Raw genomic sequence first — 19,647 nt, 5'->3', positions numbered from 1 at the left:
TTTCAAGTTCTGTTATTTCATTAGAACACTCCTATAGAGGGTTTCTTAGTGAGGTGCCGAGAAATACGCAAAATGTATTGACCTGGAAAACTTCTGCTCATTCTGGAAACATCTGTGGCTGAATTTCCTGTTTTGTTTGGTTGGAGTTTTTTTTGTTTTTGTTTTTGTTTTGTTTTTTTTTCAAAAAATTAAGATTGCTCAGGTTATTTTTAGGAGTACTTTACAATTTTCTACCCAAAAGTATGCAAATACAAAATGGAGAGACCATTTCTATAACTGTGTTTCTACAACTGACTGCTTTCCTAATATCCATAGCTATGAATGAAAATGCACAGCGAATTCCTGCAGAACTGTGTGTATTAAGTATGTACACACTTATTGATTATGACATTTGCAGTTTGAGGACATAAAAAAGCTGTTCAAAATGCATAATCCAAAGTAATACCAACAGTTCACTGAAGGACCAACAGTACTGAGGTGTTATGCTGCAAAGATTTATTCTCACCCCCAGCTTGATTTCAAAGTTGTTACTGCTGTAAATTCATGCGATGAAAATACTTAATAATACTTAGGCCCTCATATTTTTATGTCTTCCTTGTGCATCTTTGTATACTAAATCCAAGTCTAGTTTGGAAGTTAAAAGATACTGAAAGTTTTTTTCCTTACGTACAGCTCAGTGGTGTAAAGTGACTAATGCTGGAATTCACAGCTTTTCCTCAGAGTGCCTCAAAGACCATCATCTTGCTGCCAGTTGTCCTTGGCATGGAGCCAAACCCAGGGCAGACTTAGAGGAGTGGCAAGAGCCTCCTCAGGGTTATGCTTTCCCATAAACTCTAAGATTCTCTGCTGCTCTCTGTAGCACTCCTGAAATATGTCCTGTACGCAAAGATGTGTTATGGCCCAGAAGGTCCCTACTTTGCAATAACCACTGGTAATTGGTGGTGAATACTGGAGGGTAGGATTTTTTTGCACGTGTGGTGATCACTGACCACAGGAAAAGTTTATGCAAAGATTCTGGTTCATAAATACAGATATGCTTGTGTGAGGAAAAACTGATTTTTTTATTAAGTCTGCCCTTCCAGGAATGTTATGTTGTATGTCTGATATTGCAAAGGAATAAAGCAATACTGTATGAGGTGTTCTGCATGGCCAAATATTGTAGTCCTTACTCAGAATTTACTCAGGAAAAACCACCTTTGACTTCAGTGAGGATTTGCTTTACTAAGGACTGCACAGACTGTTTTGAATCTTACCTGTTGCTGATGCTGGGCAACAGTTTTCATTGCTAATTTGTCTGCCTCGTCCTTCTCCTGGGCTCAGGATCTGCTTTTGCTGTGTGTTATTCATAGCTTCTATTGCTAGTTCAGATTGCTTCTCTTTATGCTTTTCTTTCCCAGCAAACATTTTGCAGCTATTGTTCAGCTGGTAGATGAGCACAGAACCTGGTATACAGGACTTGAACCTCAGCCCAGATTCAATTAACACTGTTAAATGTTTTCACTATGGTCCTCAGAAGGAATTTTGATGACCCTCTTTCAATGAAGCATAAATTTGTTTAAGCTGATGTTTTTAGAATGCAAAAATATAAGGGCTTGATTCACAAATCTTAAGACCAAATGCTTCTGCAGTAAAATAGATGGAGTAGCACCCATTTAAAGCCATTACAAGGCCAATTGTAAATGCTTATTCTGCACTACAAAAGTCAGGCAAGAAGGTTACTAAATGTGTGTGCTGTAGCATCACTCTCTTTTGTAGTTTTAATACTGCTTTAAAGTAAGGTATCCTGAATAATAATTAATACCAAATTATGCCTTCTAATACGAAGCAAATCTTGCTAGGTTATCACTAGTATGTCTTATAAGCCATACCTAGCCATGGTTTATCCTCTATTCATGCTACAGGGTACGAAATTCCTGGGTGCCAACCTGCCTATGGCAACCTAGAATTCTCCAGGGCAGGCTCGCAAAATCTTCACCTACTCTCTGGGACAGGTAACTAATAAGTGATGTTTTGTGAAGTTATGCTTTCTTTCTAACTTTCTGATGTCCATGAAAATGTTTCATTTCTTCATGTTAGTCTGTGGTCTCTCATTGTTCAGTCCCACTGTGTTTTCTGGACTAGGGGAGGAACAGCAGATCTGTTTGTTATAGTACTCTAGATGCTTGTCTCAGCCAAGCCTGTAATAACAATTGCTATTAACATGCATAAAAACTGGAAGTTGTTTAAGAAGCTGCAAAATCCATAGCTGCCTACAGCCAGTTAATCTCTGTTGGTTATCTGGGCAGTTCACCCACCTTTCTTAACTGCTGGTATGTATATATATTATCTTTTCTTTATCAGGTTTACATTACTCTTGAGTCTCCTGAACTAAGAATTTTTCAATGCTATAGGTACAGAATACTGAAAGGATGGGGGAATCATGACTGATTCTGGTTTACATTTCTACACAGCATGTAGTATAAGTTTAAGTAATGACTCAGTTTTCTGTATTTTGCTTAAATTCTCTTCTACTTTTCTCATGAATGCACTGTCTATTCTTTTTTGCTTGACTTTATTTCAAGTGGCAGGTATGTAGAAGAAATTTCATTCACTAATCCTATACCTTTCAATGACATATGGAATATTGCCATATATTTCAAAGTATTAAAGTAATTAGGTGAAAAAAATAAAGACAGACTAAGCTTCAGACTGGTTCCTGCAGTCTACTGATTTTCTCTGAATAAGAGATAATAATATGTGAGAAATTTCATCTTAAGAGTGTTGATAGTGTAAGAAAGACATAAGTGAGAATCTTTTTGATTTTTTTTCACACGGTCTACACTCTGTGGAGTGAAAAAAACCCAGCAATCTTGGAAAAGTGGTTCAAATTCCTGCTTTTCAGTCCCCTGGGATTCTATAGGTACATTCTACTCTTACCTTGGTTTAGAAGATCTTGGTGCAAAAATAGCTTTGCTCTGCTGCTTGTTCTCAGAAAAATCAAGAGATGACCAGTGAAGGGAATTATAATTGAGGCATATAAAACTCAAATGTTTGACCCTAATTCCAACTTGGTTGACTATTTTGAAATCCTTTAAAATAGGAACAAATTCACACATCCACTGTGTAATCACTGAGTTTGATCTCACAGTCTGTTTTAAAATGGATGTCCACATGGAATTTCTGAGTCTTTGGTTAATACTTAGTTGTCTTTCTGTAGGGCTCACTTATTTATTATTTTGTTCCTACCATCACTGTCTACTTGTAATTGTTACTTATGAAATAAAGAAAGCTTGCTCTTGTAGAGGACAATACCACCATTTACCTCCAAGGGTACTGCAACTTAAAACACATAAATCCAAGATTTTAACTCAGTCTATCCAGCCATTTCATAAAATAATGCAAATAAACAGCCATTGAAAGATAATTTTCATTTTCCTACCTGTTTTTTGAAAAGCTCGCAAGGATCTAAATTTTTGGAGAAATTTTTGTATTTCCTGAAAGCTGGCTCATTTCTTTCCTGTTGAGTAAATCAGATTTTAATCTCATACTTTCAACATATCTAGACTGTAAAACAATATCTGTAAACTTACTTTCTAGTTATATTGAAAAATACCACCTTGCTGAAGGAACTAATAAAAAGCCCAAATGTTTGGTAAATGAAAAATAGTGAGTATGACAAGTGTCAGCATTTACAAAATGTGGATAGGTTCTATTTTATCCAGCCTGATGCACCTTAACCTTTAAAAACTAATGAGAAAGCAGCAGCAGTATCAGCAAGAGAGTTCTGGTAACACCCTGAGTTTTCATCATTCATCAACCCAGAATGTTGAAGTCATTCAGTTACTTGCCATGCCAAAAAAGTAACTTTCAACATGCCAAAAGAAAAAAAAAAAAAAAAAAAAAAAAAAAAAAAAAAGAGGTGTAAGAGGTGTCCTGGGTTTATGTAATCCATATCTCAAGGCACAAGAGGAATTTTTGGGGAACTCTGGAGTAATTAATCTGTTTCCTCACTGTGCAGGTCTTTGGGGTGCTACATCCACAAGAGGTGGAATCAAAGGGCTCCTGGGTCCCCTCCAAAGCAGCAGCACATTGTGCATTGCTTTTGACATGAATAATGTGAATAGTGTGAACAGTTTTTCATATGAACACCTGCTGCCTGTCTTGGTCCCTCCAAATTTACAGAGAGCTCCTTCATTTGCTGGTTCACTCAAAAAACCACCCAAGAGCCAGTGTCAAGGTGCAGGCCTGGTGACAGGAGTTTGCAGGAATGCAGTCTTGTTCCCTCTCCTTTCCCATACAGCCAGAAAAAAAAAAAAAAAAAAAAAAAGTTACAAAACAGAATCTTACACTGAAAAGCCAGTGCAGCCAGGGGAGCAGGATAAAATACTGAACTAATAAATTATGACATTCAGCTGGGAGGAAAGTTGTGTGAAATGATGGCACAACATGCTGAGCTGTGGGGAACTTGCTTGAGGTGAACTCATTTATACTCTTGCAGAGTGGAGGACTTCTCAGTTAACAAGTCCCAAAATAGTGTGCTGCAGTGTATAAAACAAGGTAGGGCTTGAAATAATTAGTTACAGATGGCAGATGGCAACTCCTTTCTCTTTTTTTCCCCTCTTTTGTTTTAGCTGTAATATCAAGTTGATCAAAGAGCTGAGGATCATTTGTTATTGTAGGAAAACTAAAAATATCTTGAAATATTCAGGCAAAATAAGTTCATTCAGGTATGAGCCAGTTTCTCTCATTGTTCCTGTTCAACACCTCATACACAAGTCTATGTGTAGTAACAGCTTCCCTCAGAGTCTGAAATGCACGTGCACAGCTGAGAATTTGGGTGTGTCCTGGCTTAGGAGTATTATTTAATCAATTTATTAAATCAAATTGTTAAGTTATTTAATGTAATTGTTTGTTTGTGTTAACAAACCAGTGATCTATTCTCCTACTAGAAAGCCTTCCAGAAAGTGCCCAGAGCTCATCTCTCTGGCAGGTCACTTGAGCAGTGTCACAGAGCTGTGTGTGAGGGGAACCAAATGCTAGAGAACAGACTGCAGAACTGACTGCACCCATGACCTCTGAAGGTATCTGAAGGGGCAGCACTGCATCTCACTCTAGGCAAGAGCAGCATTTCCTCCTGGGCTCTTGAGGAGTAACATCTGGCAAGCATGGGTACTATTTTAGAGGCAAGCACTGTGGGTTCAAGTTAGAGATACAACAGGAGCTTCTGTCACAAAAGAACATCAGAACACAACTGCAGTAGATATAGTTAAAAGGAAAATTCAGTAATTTGATGAAGTAATGTAACATACACTGTTTATAAAGGAAAAAAGCAGTAGTATACTACTGGAACTGTTCGTCCCCAACACTCAGTCCCAGCAGTAATTCTGTCTGACTGGTTCACAAGCCAGAAGAATATATTTGATTTTTTCAGCTGCTTAGCATAACCTTTCTGATGGAGGTGTTAATCCAATCCACCTAAATGAGTCCTTTGAGCAAGACAAAGATGAATTTCAAATCAGAGGAAAGAGAAAAGGATCTGGAAAGAAATAGTTAAGATGAGAAGAGCGATTATAACCTCTGTCTGTTAACCTATGTCTGGATGTTTTATACCAAATAAAATAGGAACAAAATTCTATCCCTACTGCTAAAGTTCATTTCTCCAGTATTCCCCTACCACACTTCCAACCACAGTCCTTTAATAGAAAAAGTAAGATCAATTTCAGATTGCTTCTGGGCAGTGGGCTTCACCCATTCTGATTACATTCCTATTAGACATAAACTGCACAATTCAGGAGGAACCACACTTCTGCTCCAGCACAGCTCGATCCAGATGAATCGGGGAAATAAACAGACAAAAACAAAAGTGAGGAAGGTTTAATAACACAATTAAAATATAACTTTATAAGCTTGTGAGCTGATGTGGCAGGCTGCTCTCAGTAATTTCCAGGGGGAGTGCTTATCCATGACTACAAACCAAAGCAATCTAGAAACTGGCCACTGGAAGCTGTAAGGAGAGCTATTGCAACTGAAGGCAGCCTGCTTAATCACCTGGAGAGCTCTCCTTAGCTTTCTAATCACAAACTGAAGCCTACCTCTAATTTTCCTTCCTCAATTTTTCAATACCTTACCATTTTTTTCCCGTTTCTTATCACCTCTTGGTAGTCTGGATTCCCCAGTGAGCTGCAGTGCAGACAGCAGGATTCTGACTGACATTAGAAAGCAGTCAACAACTGCTCAACAACTTCAAATAACTTTCTGTCTGAGGCAATCCCCCCAGTGGCCTGTGTTACATCATATTTGTTGCAGCAGGCCTTTGCTGCTGATTTTCTTAACCTTTAGAACCCTGCAACTTTATACTGTAACTCACCATTTCTGCTAGCCAAAATTTTATGCAAACTTACCAGCCTCTGGGAAGCCAGGAAATAGCAGCTTTTACAGGGGTGAACCTTCTTCCAGAGTCATGTGAACAGCAGAATGTGGACCGAAAGCAGTGAAGATCCCTTAATCCCTAGGAAGGATCAGGGTCATTATGATTCTGCTCTCTTGGACAAATGCTGTCTGAAGGTTGCCACACCAGAAGTTTCCCCCTTGTCTCCCAGTTTAATTAGCTGATTAATTTCAGATGAGTTCCAAGCACTAGGCAACATTTGAACAACGCAGAAAATATGAAGCAGGGCATGAACATGAACAGAGTCCTTTATTATGGTAAGAAAGTAAATATGTCCTTCCTATCTCTAGAGAATGAGCCAGAAAGCATGTATTTCTCCTGGAATCACACGCTGGTTTTCTTCTCTTGGAACCAAATTTTCCAGCTCTCCATCCCTTCATTTTCTAGCAATACAGAGAAACAAATTGAACAGGCACAGTCCTTATTCAAACCTCTGTAGGATCACTTACTGAGCCTAAAGGTTTACATTTAAGCCGCTGCTACTAAGAGTCTACCTGCCAGATCTGAAACCAATTAGTTCCCACTTTAAGGAGGGCCTAACAGAGGCACCAGGAGGCAGCTTGGAAGAAGGCAAAGATCACAGTAAAAACTCCTGCTGCTTCCACTGTTTCCCTCTGCTTTAGTCACCTTTGAATTTGGACACAAAGCTCCTGCTCTTTTGCTGTGCACTGCATTCATTTCTCACATATTCAGGTATTCAACCTCAGAAGTGTGTCGTAAGCAAAAATGGTCATCTCATTAGTAGGAGACAGAAACCTATTTGGAAGATTCCAGTTCCAAATCAAGTTAGCAGAAGTATTAAATCAGTCCTCAGAGAGCTGGCTCAGCCCTTCAGTCTCTGCTCAGAGCTTGCACCAAGCAGTGACAGTGCACATCCTGGTTTGTAGGTCCACATTCTTCCTTCTCCATGAGCTGCTCTGTACCCTTGCTTAATGCTCTGCACATTAACACACTCCCTGGTCACACGTCTGGATTCTCACAGTTCATTTTCATTTGCCCTTTGTATTTTTCAGTACACTGGGGGGAATCAAAATTGTGTGCTGGAGAAACTTAATTTAAAATAATCGACACACATTTAGAGTCTATTTCTAAAAGCTGTAATTTTATTCGTGGTATTTCTATTCAATCCATTCAGAGCCTTAGGTTATGGATAGCACCTTTAAATAAAGGAAAACTTGTAGGTCTTTATTATGAGTATATTTTAAAAATCTTGTCACGTTTCACTGACAATAATGGCCTTCACTTAAGACAACTCAGTGCTGACAGATGGTCCTCTAAGGGTTTTTTGCATGTCAACACATAACTGAATTTTTGTATCCTTATCACCCCATATTACAGTTAATACTGAATGCTCTTGTTGGATTGATGTGTCTGTGGGCTTCTGATATTTGTTATAGAAGTCACTCTTCTGCAATGAAAGAGTGTCAGGTCATTATAACCATAACATAATTTGGTTTTATTTTTAAAAGAGATCTCTCTTTTCTACCTCTTTTAAATAAAGCCAGTACAGTTTAGACACATTTACCATATGATATTTCTTGCAGGTCTAAATTTTTAGTTGTGTGAATTATGAAACAGTGAGGTACCCATATCCAAAGTAAAGAAAAGCTACCTTCCAAAATCCATTGATGTATCTGTTTTAAAGTAGCTGTAGGAACTCTACAGGTGCCTCAAACAGGCTTTCATGCTGAGGATCTATCCCACAGCACTTGGCACTTCAACTGATAAACATCTCTTCCTCACCTCCCTTACAAATTACTTTCTTTAATTTTTCTGATAAAGGATCCCTCTTCTCTGGTTTAAATTCAGCCAGAATGCCTGGAACCTAAGAAAAGGACTCTGTTACTTGTTTTATGTGTCCGTCAGTCATTTGGAAGCTATCTGAGCTCCAGATTTGGATCACCCACACATTTGTTCTGAAACATATGTACAGGCCTTCCTTCTCATAATCCAAACCCAGTTTCACATTGTTTATTTTGAAAACAAGTTCTGCAAAGAAAATTCAAATGGTTTAATACTTTAAAAAAACCTCCTTCAAAAGATATCTGTCTAAATATGTTTGTGGATATATCTACAGGGAAGAGAGATCTGCATGCAATTTGACAGGAAAACTGTTCATACTCCAAAGTTTCAAATATAAGAAACTTCTTCAAAAGTAATGGAGATGTTAGGTGGATGTGCTGTAAGGAGGAAAAAAAAAAAAAAAAAAAAGAAAAAAAAGTCCTGACAGACCTTGGTAAAAGTTTAGTAATAAAATATAGGTAAGTCTGTGTGAACCCAAATTTATAGGAAAATGCCTACTGGAGAACTTGGATGCATATTTGCATAAGCAAATTTCTTTAAGAAAAAATGAAGCTGCTGAATAAAGAGTGCAAGAGAACTGAGATTTGTGGGCTTGATTCTGGGTCTGAGCTGCAGCATGTAGTCGTTTTCCCCAATAAAATTTATGATTTCAAGTCTGTATTTGGATACTCAGACTCTGGATCTTGACTTTGTAGTTTGATCCCATCCCCCTCCTAATCAGATAAAGCAAGAACAAGGTTAGACACAAAAACTGCAAACAAGGAAGATAGTTTTGGCATTAACCTTTTGAAAAAGTGACCCTGAGCATGTAACACATAATCAAAAACTTGATTAACATAGAAATCCAATTACTGCTTCATTAAAAAATCTTTCATTAATCTATAAAACACTTGTAAAATGCTTTGACTTCATCTTCCAATAACTGCAACTTGAAAAATGTTGTTTAGGGGTCAGATTCAATGTCACAACTGTCATCTCAAAGCTATTCCTCCTAAGCTGGGGTTTGGGTGCCTTTCTTGAAGCATGTCCACCTGGGGGAGCATGCAGACCCATTCCAGAGTCATGTCCAGCAAAAATATGCTGGAATAAAAAAATCCTGGGTAATCCAGACTACTAGAGGGGGATCATCAAGAGCTGCTGGTGCCAAAATTCCCTTGTAGTTTCAAAATCAAGCTGGCAATGCAGTCCAGCTCTGTTGAGTAGCAACACAATAGCATTGAGGGCCTGCTGACATCTCTGCCAGCTGTGAACATCCCCAGAGATCTCTGTTCCCATCTTGATGCTCCCTGGGGTGTGAACCACAGGTTGGGAAGGTGTCTCCCAGAGCCTTGCCTCTTGCCTGTCTGATGATATTCATCTCTGCGATGATCAGCTGCATCCAAAAATCAGAAACAAACCCAAGGGTATGGATGGCTGCTTTCCTTGAGCCAAACGGCCCATCTCTTTGCAGAGATCCACAGCAGGCTTACAGTGCTTCCAGGAAAGCAAGGTCACAAAGCTGCCTCAACCCTCTGGCTGCCTGCCATGTCTGTCATCAGTGGCCCAAGCTGGCATGGCATGACTGGGTGCACAGGTCCTCCCTTGGCCTTTCCCAGAGGCCCTCTCCTGTATCTTTATACTCTTTCACAGAAAACACCTCTATAAGGGTTGACTGTTGTTCACCTTTCCTGAGACAAAACCCCACAAGGTAAAAGAAGAAAACATTATTTTTGAAATTCTGTTCAAAATACAGTTTTAAAATTTTCCTCAGTGCTTCCAAACTCCTGATCCTATGAAGTTTTTTTTTAGAATGTGACACATCGCAGACATGAAGCAGATCTGATAAACACTTTAGAAGCTTTTAGTAGTTCATTTTTGTGGGCCTCCACGCCATCTAAGCAAACAAGAAAGGAAATACTATTACCTCATCTCATACACACAGAACTGAGTCAGGAAGAGGGGGAGTTATCTGATGAGATGCGAGTGTCTGACTAGATTCCCTTTGTAATTAATGGAAATGGGTACTTCCAGATTTGCGTCAACTCATCTAAAAGTAGGCATCTAAAATAGGTCAGATTCATTTCATCCTGGTAGTGTCTGCTCTTGACTAAGAACAGGAGCCAAGCTGACCAGCAGTAGGCAAGCTAAGTTTTGCCTTAACTCTCCTGAGTGGAATAACCTTTGTCAAAACCATGTTCAAAACTCAGGGATACAAAACCCAGTCCAGGTTATTTTCTTCTAGCACATTATTTCTTCCAAGTCAGGCTTTTTACCCACAAAATGCAATTAGTTCTACTTAGGATTTCGCAGCTGCATTAAAAGGTCTGTTTCATTACCCAGAAATGAGAACTTTTGATATGGGTGTTTTTCAGTATATTTGGCATGGCCATCTATCTTGCCTTTGTGTCACATTCCTTCCACTGCTAATTTCCCTCCTAATACCATTAATCAATTTTTTTTCACTCACTTCAGGAGCAGTGTGAAGGAATGTAAGAAGTCCATTCAGAAAGATTTTCCCTAGTTCAAAAAAAAAGGGTTGCTCTGGTTTTAAACAACATTGCAGAACCATCTCAAGCCAGAGCCCTGGGGTGGCAGGCAGATGGGGAAAGTGCTGCTGAAGCAGTTTGATCAGTGAGGTGGAGATGTGGAGTTGCTGGAATGCTCCACTAATGGGGCAGACACATAGACATCAACTCTTAGGGAGTAAAGGTTCAGAGGACACCCTCTTTGTGGGTCATCTGAAGGTAGAAATCTCTAGAAATCCTCTGGCCTCCAGGCAACTAAGCATCCCCAACTTTGCACGCCAGCACTCCTTTCTCATCAGCCCATCTGCTAGGCAGATGAGCTGGCAGAAGATCAGACAGGTACAATAAAAAACCTACTTGTTTTCCAGCACACCTGCCTCGGAACAGGCCCTTATCTTGTGGCATCTCAGCTTTGTCTGAAATCCAGTGGGAATATGCTCACCTGGAACTTCTCCAATCAGCACTACAGCTTAGCCCTGACCAACAGCTGCAGGCTGAGATAATGTTTGTGGGCACAAATTTCTGTGCAAATATATGTTTCAACTATTTTATACTTTTTATGAATATAAAGAGACATAATCAGTGGAAATAATGCTTTAGAAAATTTAAAAACCTTTCTTTTAATAACCTTTATAGTAGCTGCTATTGAGAGGTTTTCTTTCACCAGTCTAAATATTTAATATTATATTTACTGTCCTTTTCCTTAAAGAAATATTTTACTGAAGCAAAGTGGGTAATGGCTTGCAGACTGATTGTCACAGGAGCAGAACATTAGAGATCATAAAAAAAAAAATAGGCAACCCCTCATGCTAAAGGTGGAATAATCTACAGGACCTTTTAGCCTGCCCTGTAATTCCATGCTCCTTGAAGCTGTCAGAGTTTCAGGAAGACCATGGAATTTGTGTTCCAGGATTTGTGTTTTCTAAGACATAGCATTAACAGACTGCAAAGCCACAGGACTACCAGAAGACTTTTAATTTGCGAACAAGTCCTGTCCTTTCTCCTGGATATACTTTTTTCCATTTAATTTTTTCCTTAGTTTTACATATATATAAAACTAAAGAACCATGAGGATCAACTATCCATAGAACATAAATTATTAATCAAAATATAGTGATTTAGTAGCATTAAAAAACTGTGCAATGAACTTTTCTAATTAACTGGGGTGTGACCAGCAGAAACAAAAGGCAGCTAATTTATGGAGTTGGTTGGTCGGATTGAAGAAAAAAGAAAATGATAAATGGTTGACTTTGTGACTCCATGTTTTGACTTTTTATCTTTTCCTTCTTTTTAACTCTGATTAAACTACCACTATCAAATTTACAGTGGTACAGAACAAAATAAGCCCTCTTCATGAAAATGTCAGATTTCTAGAACAAAAAACACAACACAGCATAAGGAATGAGAATCCAAGCATGTTATTATGTGATCACACTGGAAGATAATGATAAGGGGAAGGTTTCCAGAGAAAGAACATCTGTTTCATGAGATATGGGGCGGGGGGAGGGTGAAAAAAAAGAAAAAAAAAATCACAAAAAAACCCCCAACAACAACCAAAGAAAAATCTCATGGAATACCTTAGATTAGTACAAAAAAAAAAAAATTGAGACTCTCATCCTGTTATTAAAGATGCAGAATTTGATACATTGCATCCTCTTATTCCTTCTGCTGTTCCACTCAATTGCTTTCCCTTTGCTTCTTAGATGCTTGTCCATATAGAACCAAAATCAAGAGAACAACAGGGTTTACTTCAAACCAGTAATGTATCCAGATAAGGCTCAGATCATGCAGAAATCAAAGCCATCTTGGGAATCCTGGGAAATCTGCTCTCAGTGTTACAGCCATTAGTACCCATTCAGTGGTTACAGTCTAAGAATTGGGAAAATTTCCCTATTGTGCCATTCACAAGCGTAAGTTTCATTGTGCCATTGCTAAAAGTTAGCTATCTTTCCAGAACTTGCTTGACTCAAGATGAATATTAAAGCAGATGGTTTAACACTTTCCCAACTAGGGTCTTTTCTCTCTCTTTTTTTTTTTTTTTTTTTTTTTTTTTTTAATTTTAATTCTTTCATGAAAGTGACTCTAAGTTTTTTTCCACTCAGCATATTTTTGTCAGAATGTAATTTCTTTCCTTCTAAAATTTTTGCCTTTCCCTCTAATAACTTTTAATAGGAACTCACTGTTAAGGAGCTACTACTGTATCCTGAATAATCCCATCATAAATCAGGGATTATTTCCTATCTAAAAATTATATGTGCTCTTAAAAAAAAATCAGCTGTTTTAACATGTATCAAATGACAAAATACACAGTGAGGAGGGATTCTTCTAGGTTTGGGAGAGTTTAAAAATGTCACCCTATGTTTCCAGCATGGGTGGAAATGAGTAGATCTTTTCAGAATTATGGTTTGCTGGTTGAGAATAACTTTCATCTTTGAAGCTGCCTGAGTTATACTTTAATCAGTGGAGTTTTTGTCTTTTTTTTTTTTTTTTTTTTTTTTTTTTTTAACAAAGTTACCCCTATGGTTTACTACCCAAAACACTATGTGGAAGAGTCCATGTATATTGCCCATTTCAGTAAACCTCACTAGAATAGTCTTGATTTTAATGGATTGAATAATCTTATTCTGAAAGCTAAGAATTCAAGAATGCAAATACTTCAAAGTGAACTTCAAGGGAAAAAGTGAGCTGGAAGTTTATCCTTCTGACATAAGCTTCAGCCTGCCAAAACCTACCAAACTGTCCAGAGCTGAATCTGAAAGCACCTTTTGGCATCTCAGACCAGCACTGCCTTCCACTTCAGGATCAAACTTCACACAGTACTCAGATTTTTAACCCCAAATTTCCTCATATAGGCAGGTCTAGGCACACTGGTCTATGAAGCAACTTCATTTGAGGAATCAGCGGTTTTGCTCCTGCCTAATCTCACAACTGACACCCAAAGCAAGAAGAACATTCATGAGGAAGCAAAAAATAAAGTTATGGGAGGTGATTAACTTTGCCTTTTCCTCTTTTACTAAGCAGTCTCTAGGTATCACTTAAACATTCCTGGCATTACCATTATATTTGTACCCCAATAGCTCCTCTTCCTCACAAGGATATGCTCCCTGTGTCCAGAACTTCCCAGGGAAGCAGGATGCTCTAACCCTCTCTGATCTGGCTTAACTTGCAATAACTGCATTTGTCCAGCTGCCTGAGCCTGGGCATTTTTATCCAAAATCATAGCTGGAGGACGGACCTACTGTCTGTTTTTTGTACAACTCCTAATGGTTAGATTTTTAGAGCAACAGAAGACTTGAGATCATATCTCCTTTCACTCTAAACAGATTTGACACTGCACCTGCCAATTCACAGGAGAAAACTCGAGTTTCCAGGCTACAGGAGTGAAAACTGACCACTCTTCTTTCCCAGGATGAGCAGAGGAGCAGCAGGAACACACCAGAAACAGAGAGAGTGAAAGGTGGTATGGTGTGGCAACACCATCAATGAGGACATGTAGAAATGAGCAGCATGGGTTCTCAGTTCCCTAGATAACTTCAAAGTTTAATTCACCAAACAAAACATAAAAATTAAATGGTTATATTAAGTGGAGCTGCATTAAATGTCTGAATTAGAATATATTATTTTGAGAGAATATAACCACGAGTGGTAATCTAAGTATAACTGTAACCACGCAATGTGTGCAATTGAAATAGAGCGCCGTGTTGGCAAAACATTCGGCTCTTTCCCAGCTCAAAGCTGCATGGATCAAGCGAGCAGCAATTGTAAGGCTTTTGCATTAACTTACTGGTCTTCTATCACAGCTTGCAGAGGAGAAGCCAGTCACACTGTAGGCAGGTCAGATAAGTGTTCCTTGAAGACTGACATGTTGTTCCCAACTCTCTTGCCTAATTAAAGACCCAAAACATTATTCAGCTTCAACTGATGGCAGCACTCACTTGACATCAAAGGGAATCAAGATTTGCCATTCATTTTTGAAGAACTATTTTTACCACATGATTAAAACAAAACAAAAGCAAGGCAATTCACAGTGCATCCTGTGGTAGCACTATGTGTCCAGGTGATGGAATACCTCAGTTCCATAGAGCCTCAGAGGTCCCACCTGGAGCCAAGAGATCAGCTCCATACTGAGATTGCAGTATATGAACCAAGTTCCAGTCATCTCCAGAGATCCCAGCCCTGGCAGGAATCCCATCCTGCTGTTCAACTTGCAAACATGCTAGAAGACTGAAGAGCTTGCAAACTAAGTAGACAAAAATACAAAAATCTCTGTTGTGCAGATAAGAATTAAGGCATATGCTGAGTGGCTCACCTGAACCTCGTGCTTAGTTTTGTTTAAGACTGTAACTGAAAATAGTTTACAATCAAGGCATAAGTTCTTTAGGGAAAGAACTGTGAAAAATAAAGGATTACACCTGAGTCTGGAAAGCCTTGGCTCCCAAATAAGTGGGGGGAAAAGGGAAAGACCTACAACCTTAAAATTGTGGTATTATTAATAGACTACCATTCTCCAGATGAAATGCTGAATAGTAAGGTCTCTGGCATCTCTGGGCAATGACTGGGGTGAAAAAGGAATCAAATAAGGTGAAAATTTCTTTCTCCACAGAATTTTAATTTGGATTTTAGGCAAGGAAATATTTTTGCATAGTTTATTTTTGCTGCTCTATAGAGACCTGCTGCTTCAGTCATATTATGGTAAGATAATCCTAAATGAAAGGTCCTGTGTGAAACCAAACTTTGACCTGTGTTTTGTATTTTAATGAAAATTCTTTCACAACATATTCCATTCTGGATAATGAGATAGTAGCAATAAATACACCAGAAAGGACAGATGGTAGATAGTCAGCTGTCTGAATCATAAGATTTTCAAAATGCAGTAAAAAAAAATTAAGCATGCTTTTCTGGCTGTAGGCCAAGCTATACTCTAGGGAACTGGTCAAAGAGTGGATCATGAAAAGCTTTTTGCGAGCAGCTAAATTCTACAGCTGTGGTCTTTGTTTTTCTAGTACTTTGCAAGAACAGAAGGGGGAATTACGAAAGCGCCTATCGTACACTACCCATAAGCTGGAAATGCTTGAAACAGAGTTTGATTCTACACGTCAGTACCTTGAAATAGAATTGAGACGTGCTCAGGAGGAACTTGAAAAAGTAACTGAAAAACTGAGAAGGTTAGTAATGAACTTTTTGAAATAAACAGAATTTTAAAAGTGACTGTATTAAAGGCATATGGAAGTAAAAACAAGCACAGGTGTAAGCGTGCATGATTCATTATTTATTGATAACACATCCTGTTTCGTATTTAATATATAGATTTCATTTACCTGAATATATATTGCATGCCACATGAAGTTATTTACATGCGATGTGTAAAATGTCTGTACTAAAGGCAAATATGCAAATTTAAATACACCTATATTATGCAAATATGACATTATTTATGTATAAACATAAATGTGGGGTAGTGTCATATGGAATTATACATACAAAGGTTATATACCCACGACAATATATACACATATTATTTATGCTCTGTATATACAGACAAATATTTTAATGACTTTGCACATTTTCTTTGTTTAGACTTCATTGCACTGATACAAGAGAATAGAATTTGGCTCTCCATCACTCAAAGCTGACACTGTTCAACTGCAATAATATTAAGGCATTTTGCATTATAGTACAGCAAATAACTTCCTTTTTAGTCTCAAGCAGAATGGAATGATGCTGAGAAGCTATTGTTTAAAACTGTTGTAGCTGTGATACAGTGCTGTTGAAAATCAGGAACCTAGTTAATGTTAATGATAAATTATGTTAAGCATGCACTTCTAACATTCCTGGCACTGATTAAAATGGTCCATAGACTTTGACTAAAATTTATCATGATTCTTAATATCCATTTTTTCACTTGTTTTCAAATCTTCTGAAACTAGAATTATCCACTTATGCAGGAATGTATTTGCATGTCTTGTGAGACTTTCTTAAACTGATATCTTAATGGAACTATTTGATTAATTCATTGGATGACTCAAAATGAAATTCAGAATAAATCATTCCAGGGCAATACCCAAAGAAATATTTTTCATTCCTTGAGGAAGGCAAAAGCCAAACCAAAACAATGACATAAACCACCAATAAACTGAGTCAACCAAATCATTTTATGCAAAATTTAGACAGAATGAATAAACAGTCTGTAAGATCTCAATTTAGGAAACAGCCTAGTGCGGCCTTATAACTTAAAAGCTTCTCTAACTGGGCATTCTTCTCAAAATGAGACTAAAATATGCAGGTGTCATGGTGATTTTGAAATCTGCACACGTCTATCAAGAGCAGTCTGGAGGTTCTCCATATAGTTTTCTTGTCAATAATATTTTTCCTATCTTTTCACTTAGAGCAGAGCCACTGAAAGTGACTTCGTTCTTGATGTAGTTTTGCTTCAGCTCACCCCAGGACAGGGAACACTGGTGCTCTTTTCTCTTGAAGCATCAATTTGGGTGGGTACCATAAAGCAGCAGAGAGGCTGACCGTCCTACTTCTGTTAAAACAGATGGGCTTCCCAGTCAATAAAAAGCCTCTAATCAACTGCACTGGGCACCAATGGGTTAAGCACCTTTGAAACTCAGGCCAGGGGCTCACAGCCAACTCTAGGACTCATAGCAGAACATCACATTAGTAGAACTGACTTTCCAATATTCTAATGGAACATTGTACCATATTATGAAGAAAACTTATATTAAAAATTATGTTTCAGGCAGGTGATTACTCCCCTGAAGACATATCATAATGGAAGCCAAAAATATTTTACGAGGTGAGCTTTAAAAATGTTTCTATTGAGAATAGCAAGGCATCCTGCAAGCTGAACATCTAGATTTGTCAACCTGGAGAGGGATGATGTCTGAAAAAAAAAACCTGTCATCCAAAAGCTTGTCAGCAACATGGCACAGAGGAAAATCAATGTAGGAAAAACAAAGAAGTAGAATTAATTTCAATTATGCTTCTCTTCCTTTATTCACTGCACAGGGAGAGAAATTTAACCCTCCATAAATGAATAGCCCCTGTGTAACAAGGTCTCACTCATACAGTGGAGAACATTTCTGTTATTAAATTTCCTTTCCTGCAAAGTGCAATTTTTTTCCAAGGGGTTGGATAGTCAACTATCCTTTTGTAATCTTTTCTGAAAGCTTTTATCCTAATTTATCTACAATTGCCTGTGCTGTTGCTAGGCCTCCCCACTTTTACTCAAGAGAGGAGGTCACTTGTGTGGCTCAATTATCAAGTTTTGATCCTCTCTACAAATATTTAGAGATGGCCTCTTTCTTTTTTCTCAGTGGGGGAACAATGTTAACTAGATTTGAAAGTAATAGCTGTAAAGCAGAGGTTCAGCTTTGAAAAGTGACTGAAAAGAGAGGGGATTTCATATTCCTCACAGTGGTCCCTTATCTAACATGATCAGCACAGCTTTCATAAGTTAAAATCTAAAAACAATTCAAAATCCAAGCTTGGAACCACATCTGGACTCCAAAGTTCACTTTGGTTTTCTTCCTTGAGACCTCGCCTTGGCTAACAACTTGATGAGATCCCCATTCTATATTTTAACAGAAAGTAGAGTTATTTTAAGGCATGAGAAGTAAACTCACACAAGCATATATTTAGCACTGAGATTAGCCCACACATATAATTATTTCACCAAAAGCAAGGCTTTTCACTGACTGAAGGGGTGTTCTGAACAGGAATCCTGGAGGAAAAACTATTGTTTTCATAAAGATGTTGGTATGACTTGTGATAACAGAGAGAGAAAAAAATTTTGAACAAGAAGCTACTCTTTCAAGAGTCACTTTTCAAAGCTAACTACACTCTAGAAGAAATTCTCTAAAGAAAGTCAGCCGAGGACAAAATCTTACTTTAGATGTATTTCATGGCTTGAAGAGAGCTTGAGATTGAGTGGAAGCAGAGGAATAGAGGCCTTTGCAGACTCCCTCTTCAGTGGTAATCTCTAGTCTTTGAGAAGAGTGTGTTGTTTGGTGGGTCAGAGCCCAGACAGCTGACATCTTCAATATGGTCAGAATATTTTTGATTAGCCCCTTATTTGGTCAAGAATCCAAACATTTTTTAATGGATGCACATATGTGCACCTGAAGTCACATGAGTATCTCCTAATGACATGAACAACACAAAAATGCATCAACACATGATAATAGGTTATCACTTTACATGAGTTTATCCTTAGAGCAGTTTTGCAGCATAGGGAAGGCTATCCTTTGTTTTATCTTCAAAGCCAGATTTACAAGGTTAAAATATTTCATACTTCACAATGTTCAGGGTATCTGGGTGTATTTTTTCTGCAAACAAGGTTAAGTTACCATTTGTTCATCAGATCATTTTCAAATTTGAATAATTTTCCCTACTCTTTAATTCCCCTTCCCTTTATCTTACAGTTTTACCTAAAGATTGATCTGACTCTGTTCCTCTTTTATCCCTTTAACACTTTCTTTCATGTATTTCTGGGTCCATTTCTCTCCTTGCCACCTACATTTGCTGACACTTCTTTTGGCACAGTGAATTTCCAATTTGGGGTTTATGAATATATGTGCATGTGTATGTGCTTGTGTACATGTGTATATGTTTGTGCTTATTTTGACTACCTTTGCATACTGTTCTCAATAGAAACACTTTTTGAAGCTCAACTTCCTACTTAGTGTGGATTTAGATCTCATACGACTGTACTGGGCAGTGGTCATTTTGTCAGTGTCAGAGAAAAAAAAAATGAATGTTTTAGAGAGCTAGAGAATTACAGTTTGTGGGCTAATTTCTCCTAAACATACAACAGGCAAAATTTTGATGGGCAAAGGCAAAAGAAGTTCTTTTGATAAACTCTTGCAGAGCCCTCTACCACCATCGATGGCATGAAAGACCTGTCAT

The 19,647-nt window shown here is 38.1% G+C and overlaps 1 protein-coding gene across 2 annotated transcripts in view; it reads left to right on the top strand.

Moving 5' to 3' along the window:
* Nucleotides 1–19,647, top strand: part of BEGAIN (brain enriched guanylate kinase associated) — a 161,311-nt gene that overhangs the window by 83,979 nt on the left and 57,685 nt on the right. For both annotated transcript variants that reach the window (XM_066321893.1, XM_066321892.1), the window contains one exon: nt 15,738–15,899. In XM_066321893.1, coding sequence (XP_066177990.1) covers nt 15,738–15,899 — 162 coding nt within the window. The remainder of the gene's footprint in view (nt 1–15,737; nt 15,900–19,647) is intronic.

This window comes from Sylvia atricapilla, chromosome 6 (assembly GCF_009819655.1).
Source record: "Sylvia atricapilla isolate bSylAtr1 chromosome 6, bSylAtr1.pri, whole genome shotgun sequence".
In the NCBI taxonomy this organism is placed as follows: domain Eukaryota; kingdom Metazoa; phylum Chordata; class Aves; order Passeriformes; family Sylviidae; genus Sylvia; species Sylvia atricapilla.
Note: the sequence above shows the minus strand (reverse complement) of the source record. Positions and strands in the feature narration are given on the sequence as shown.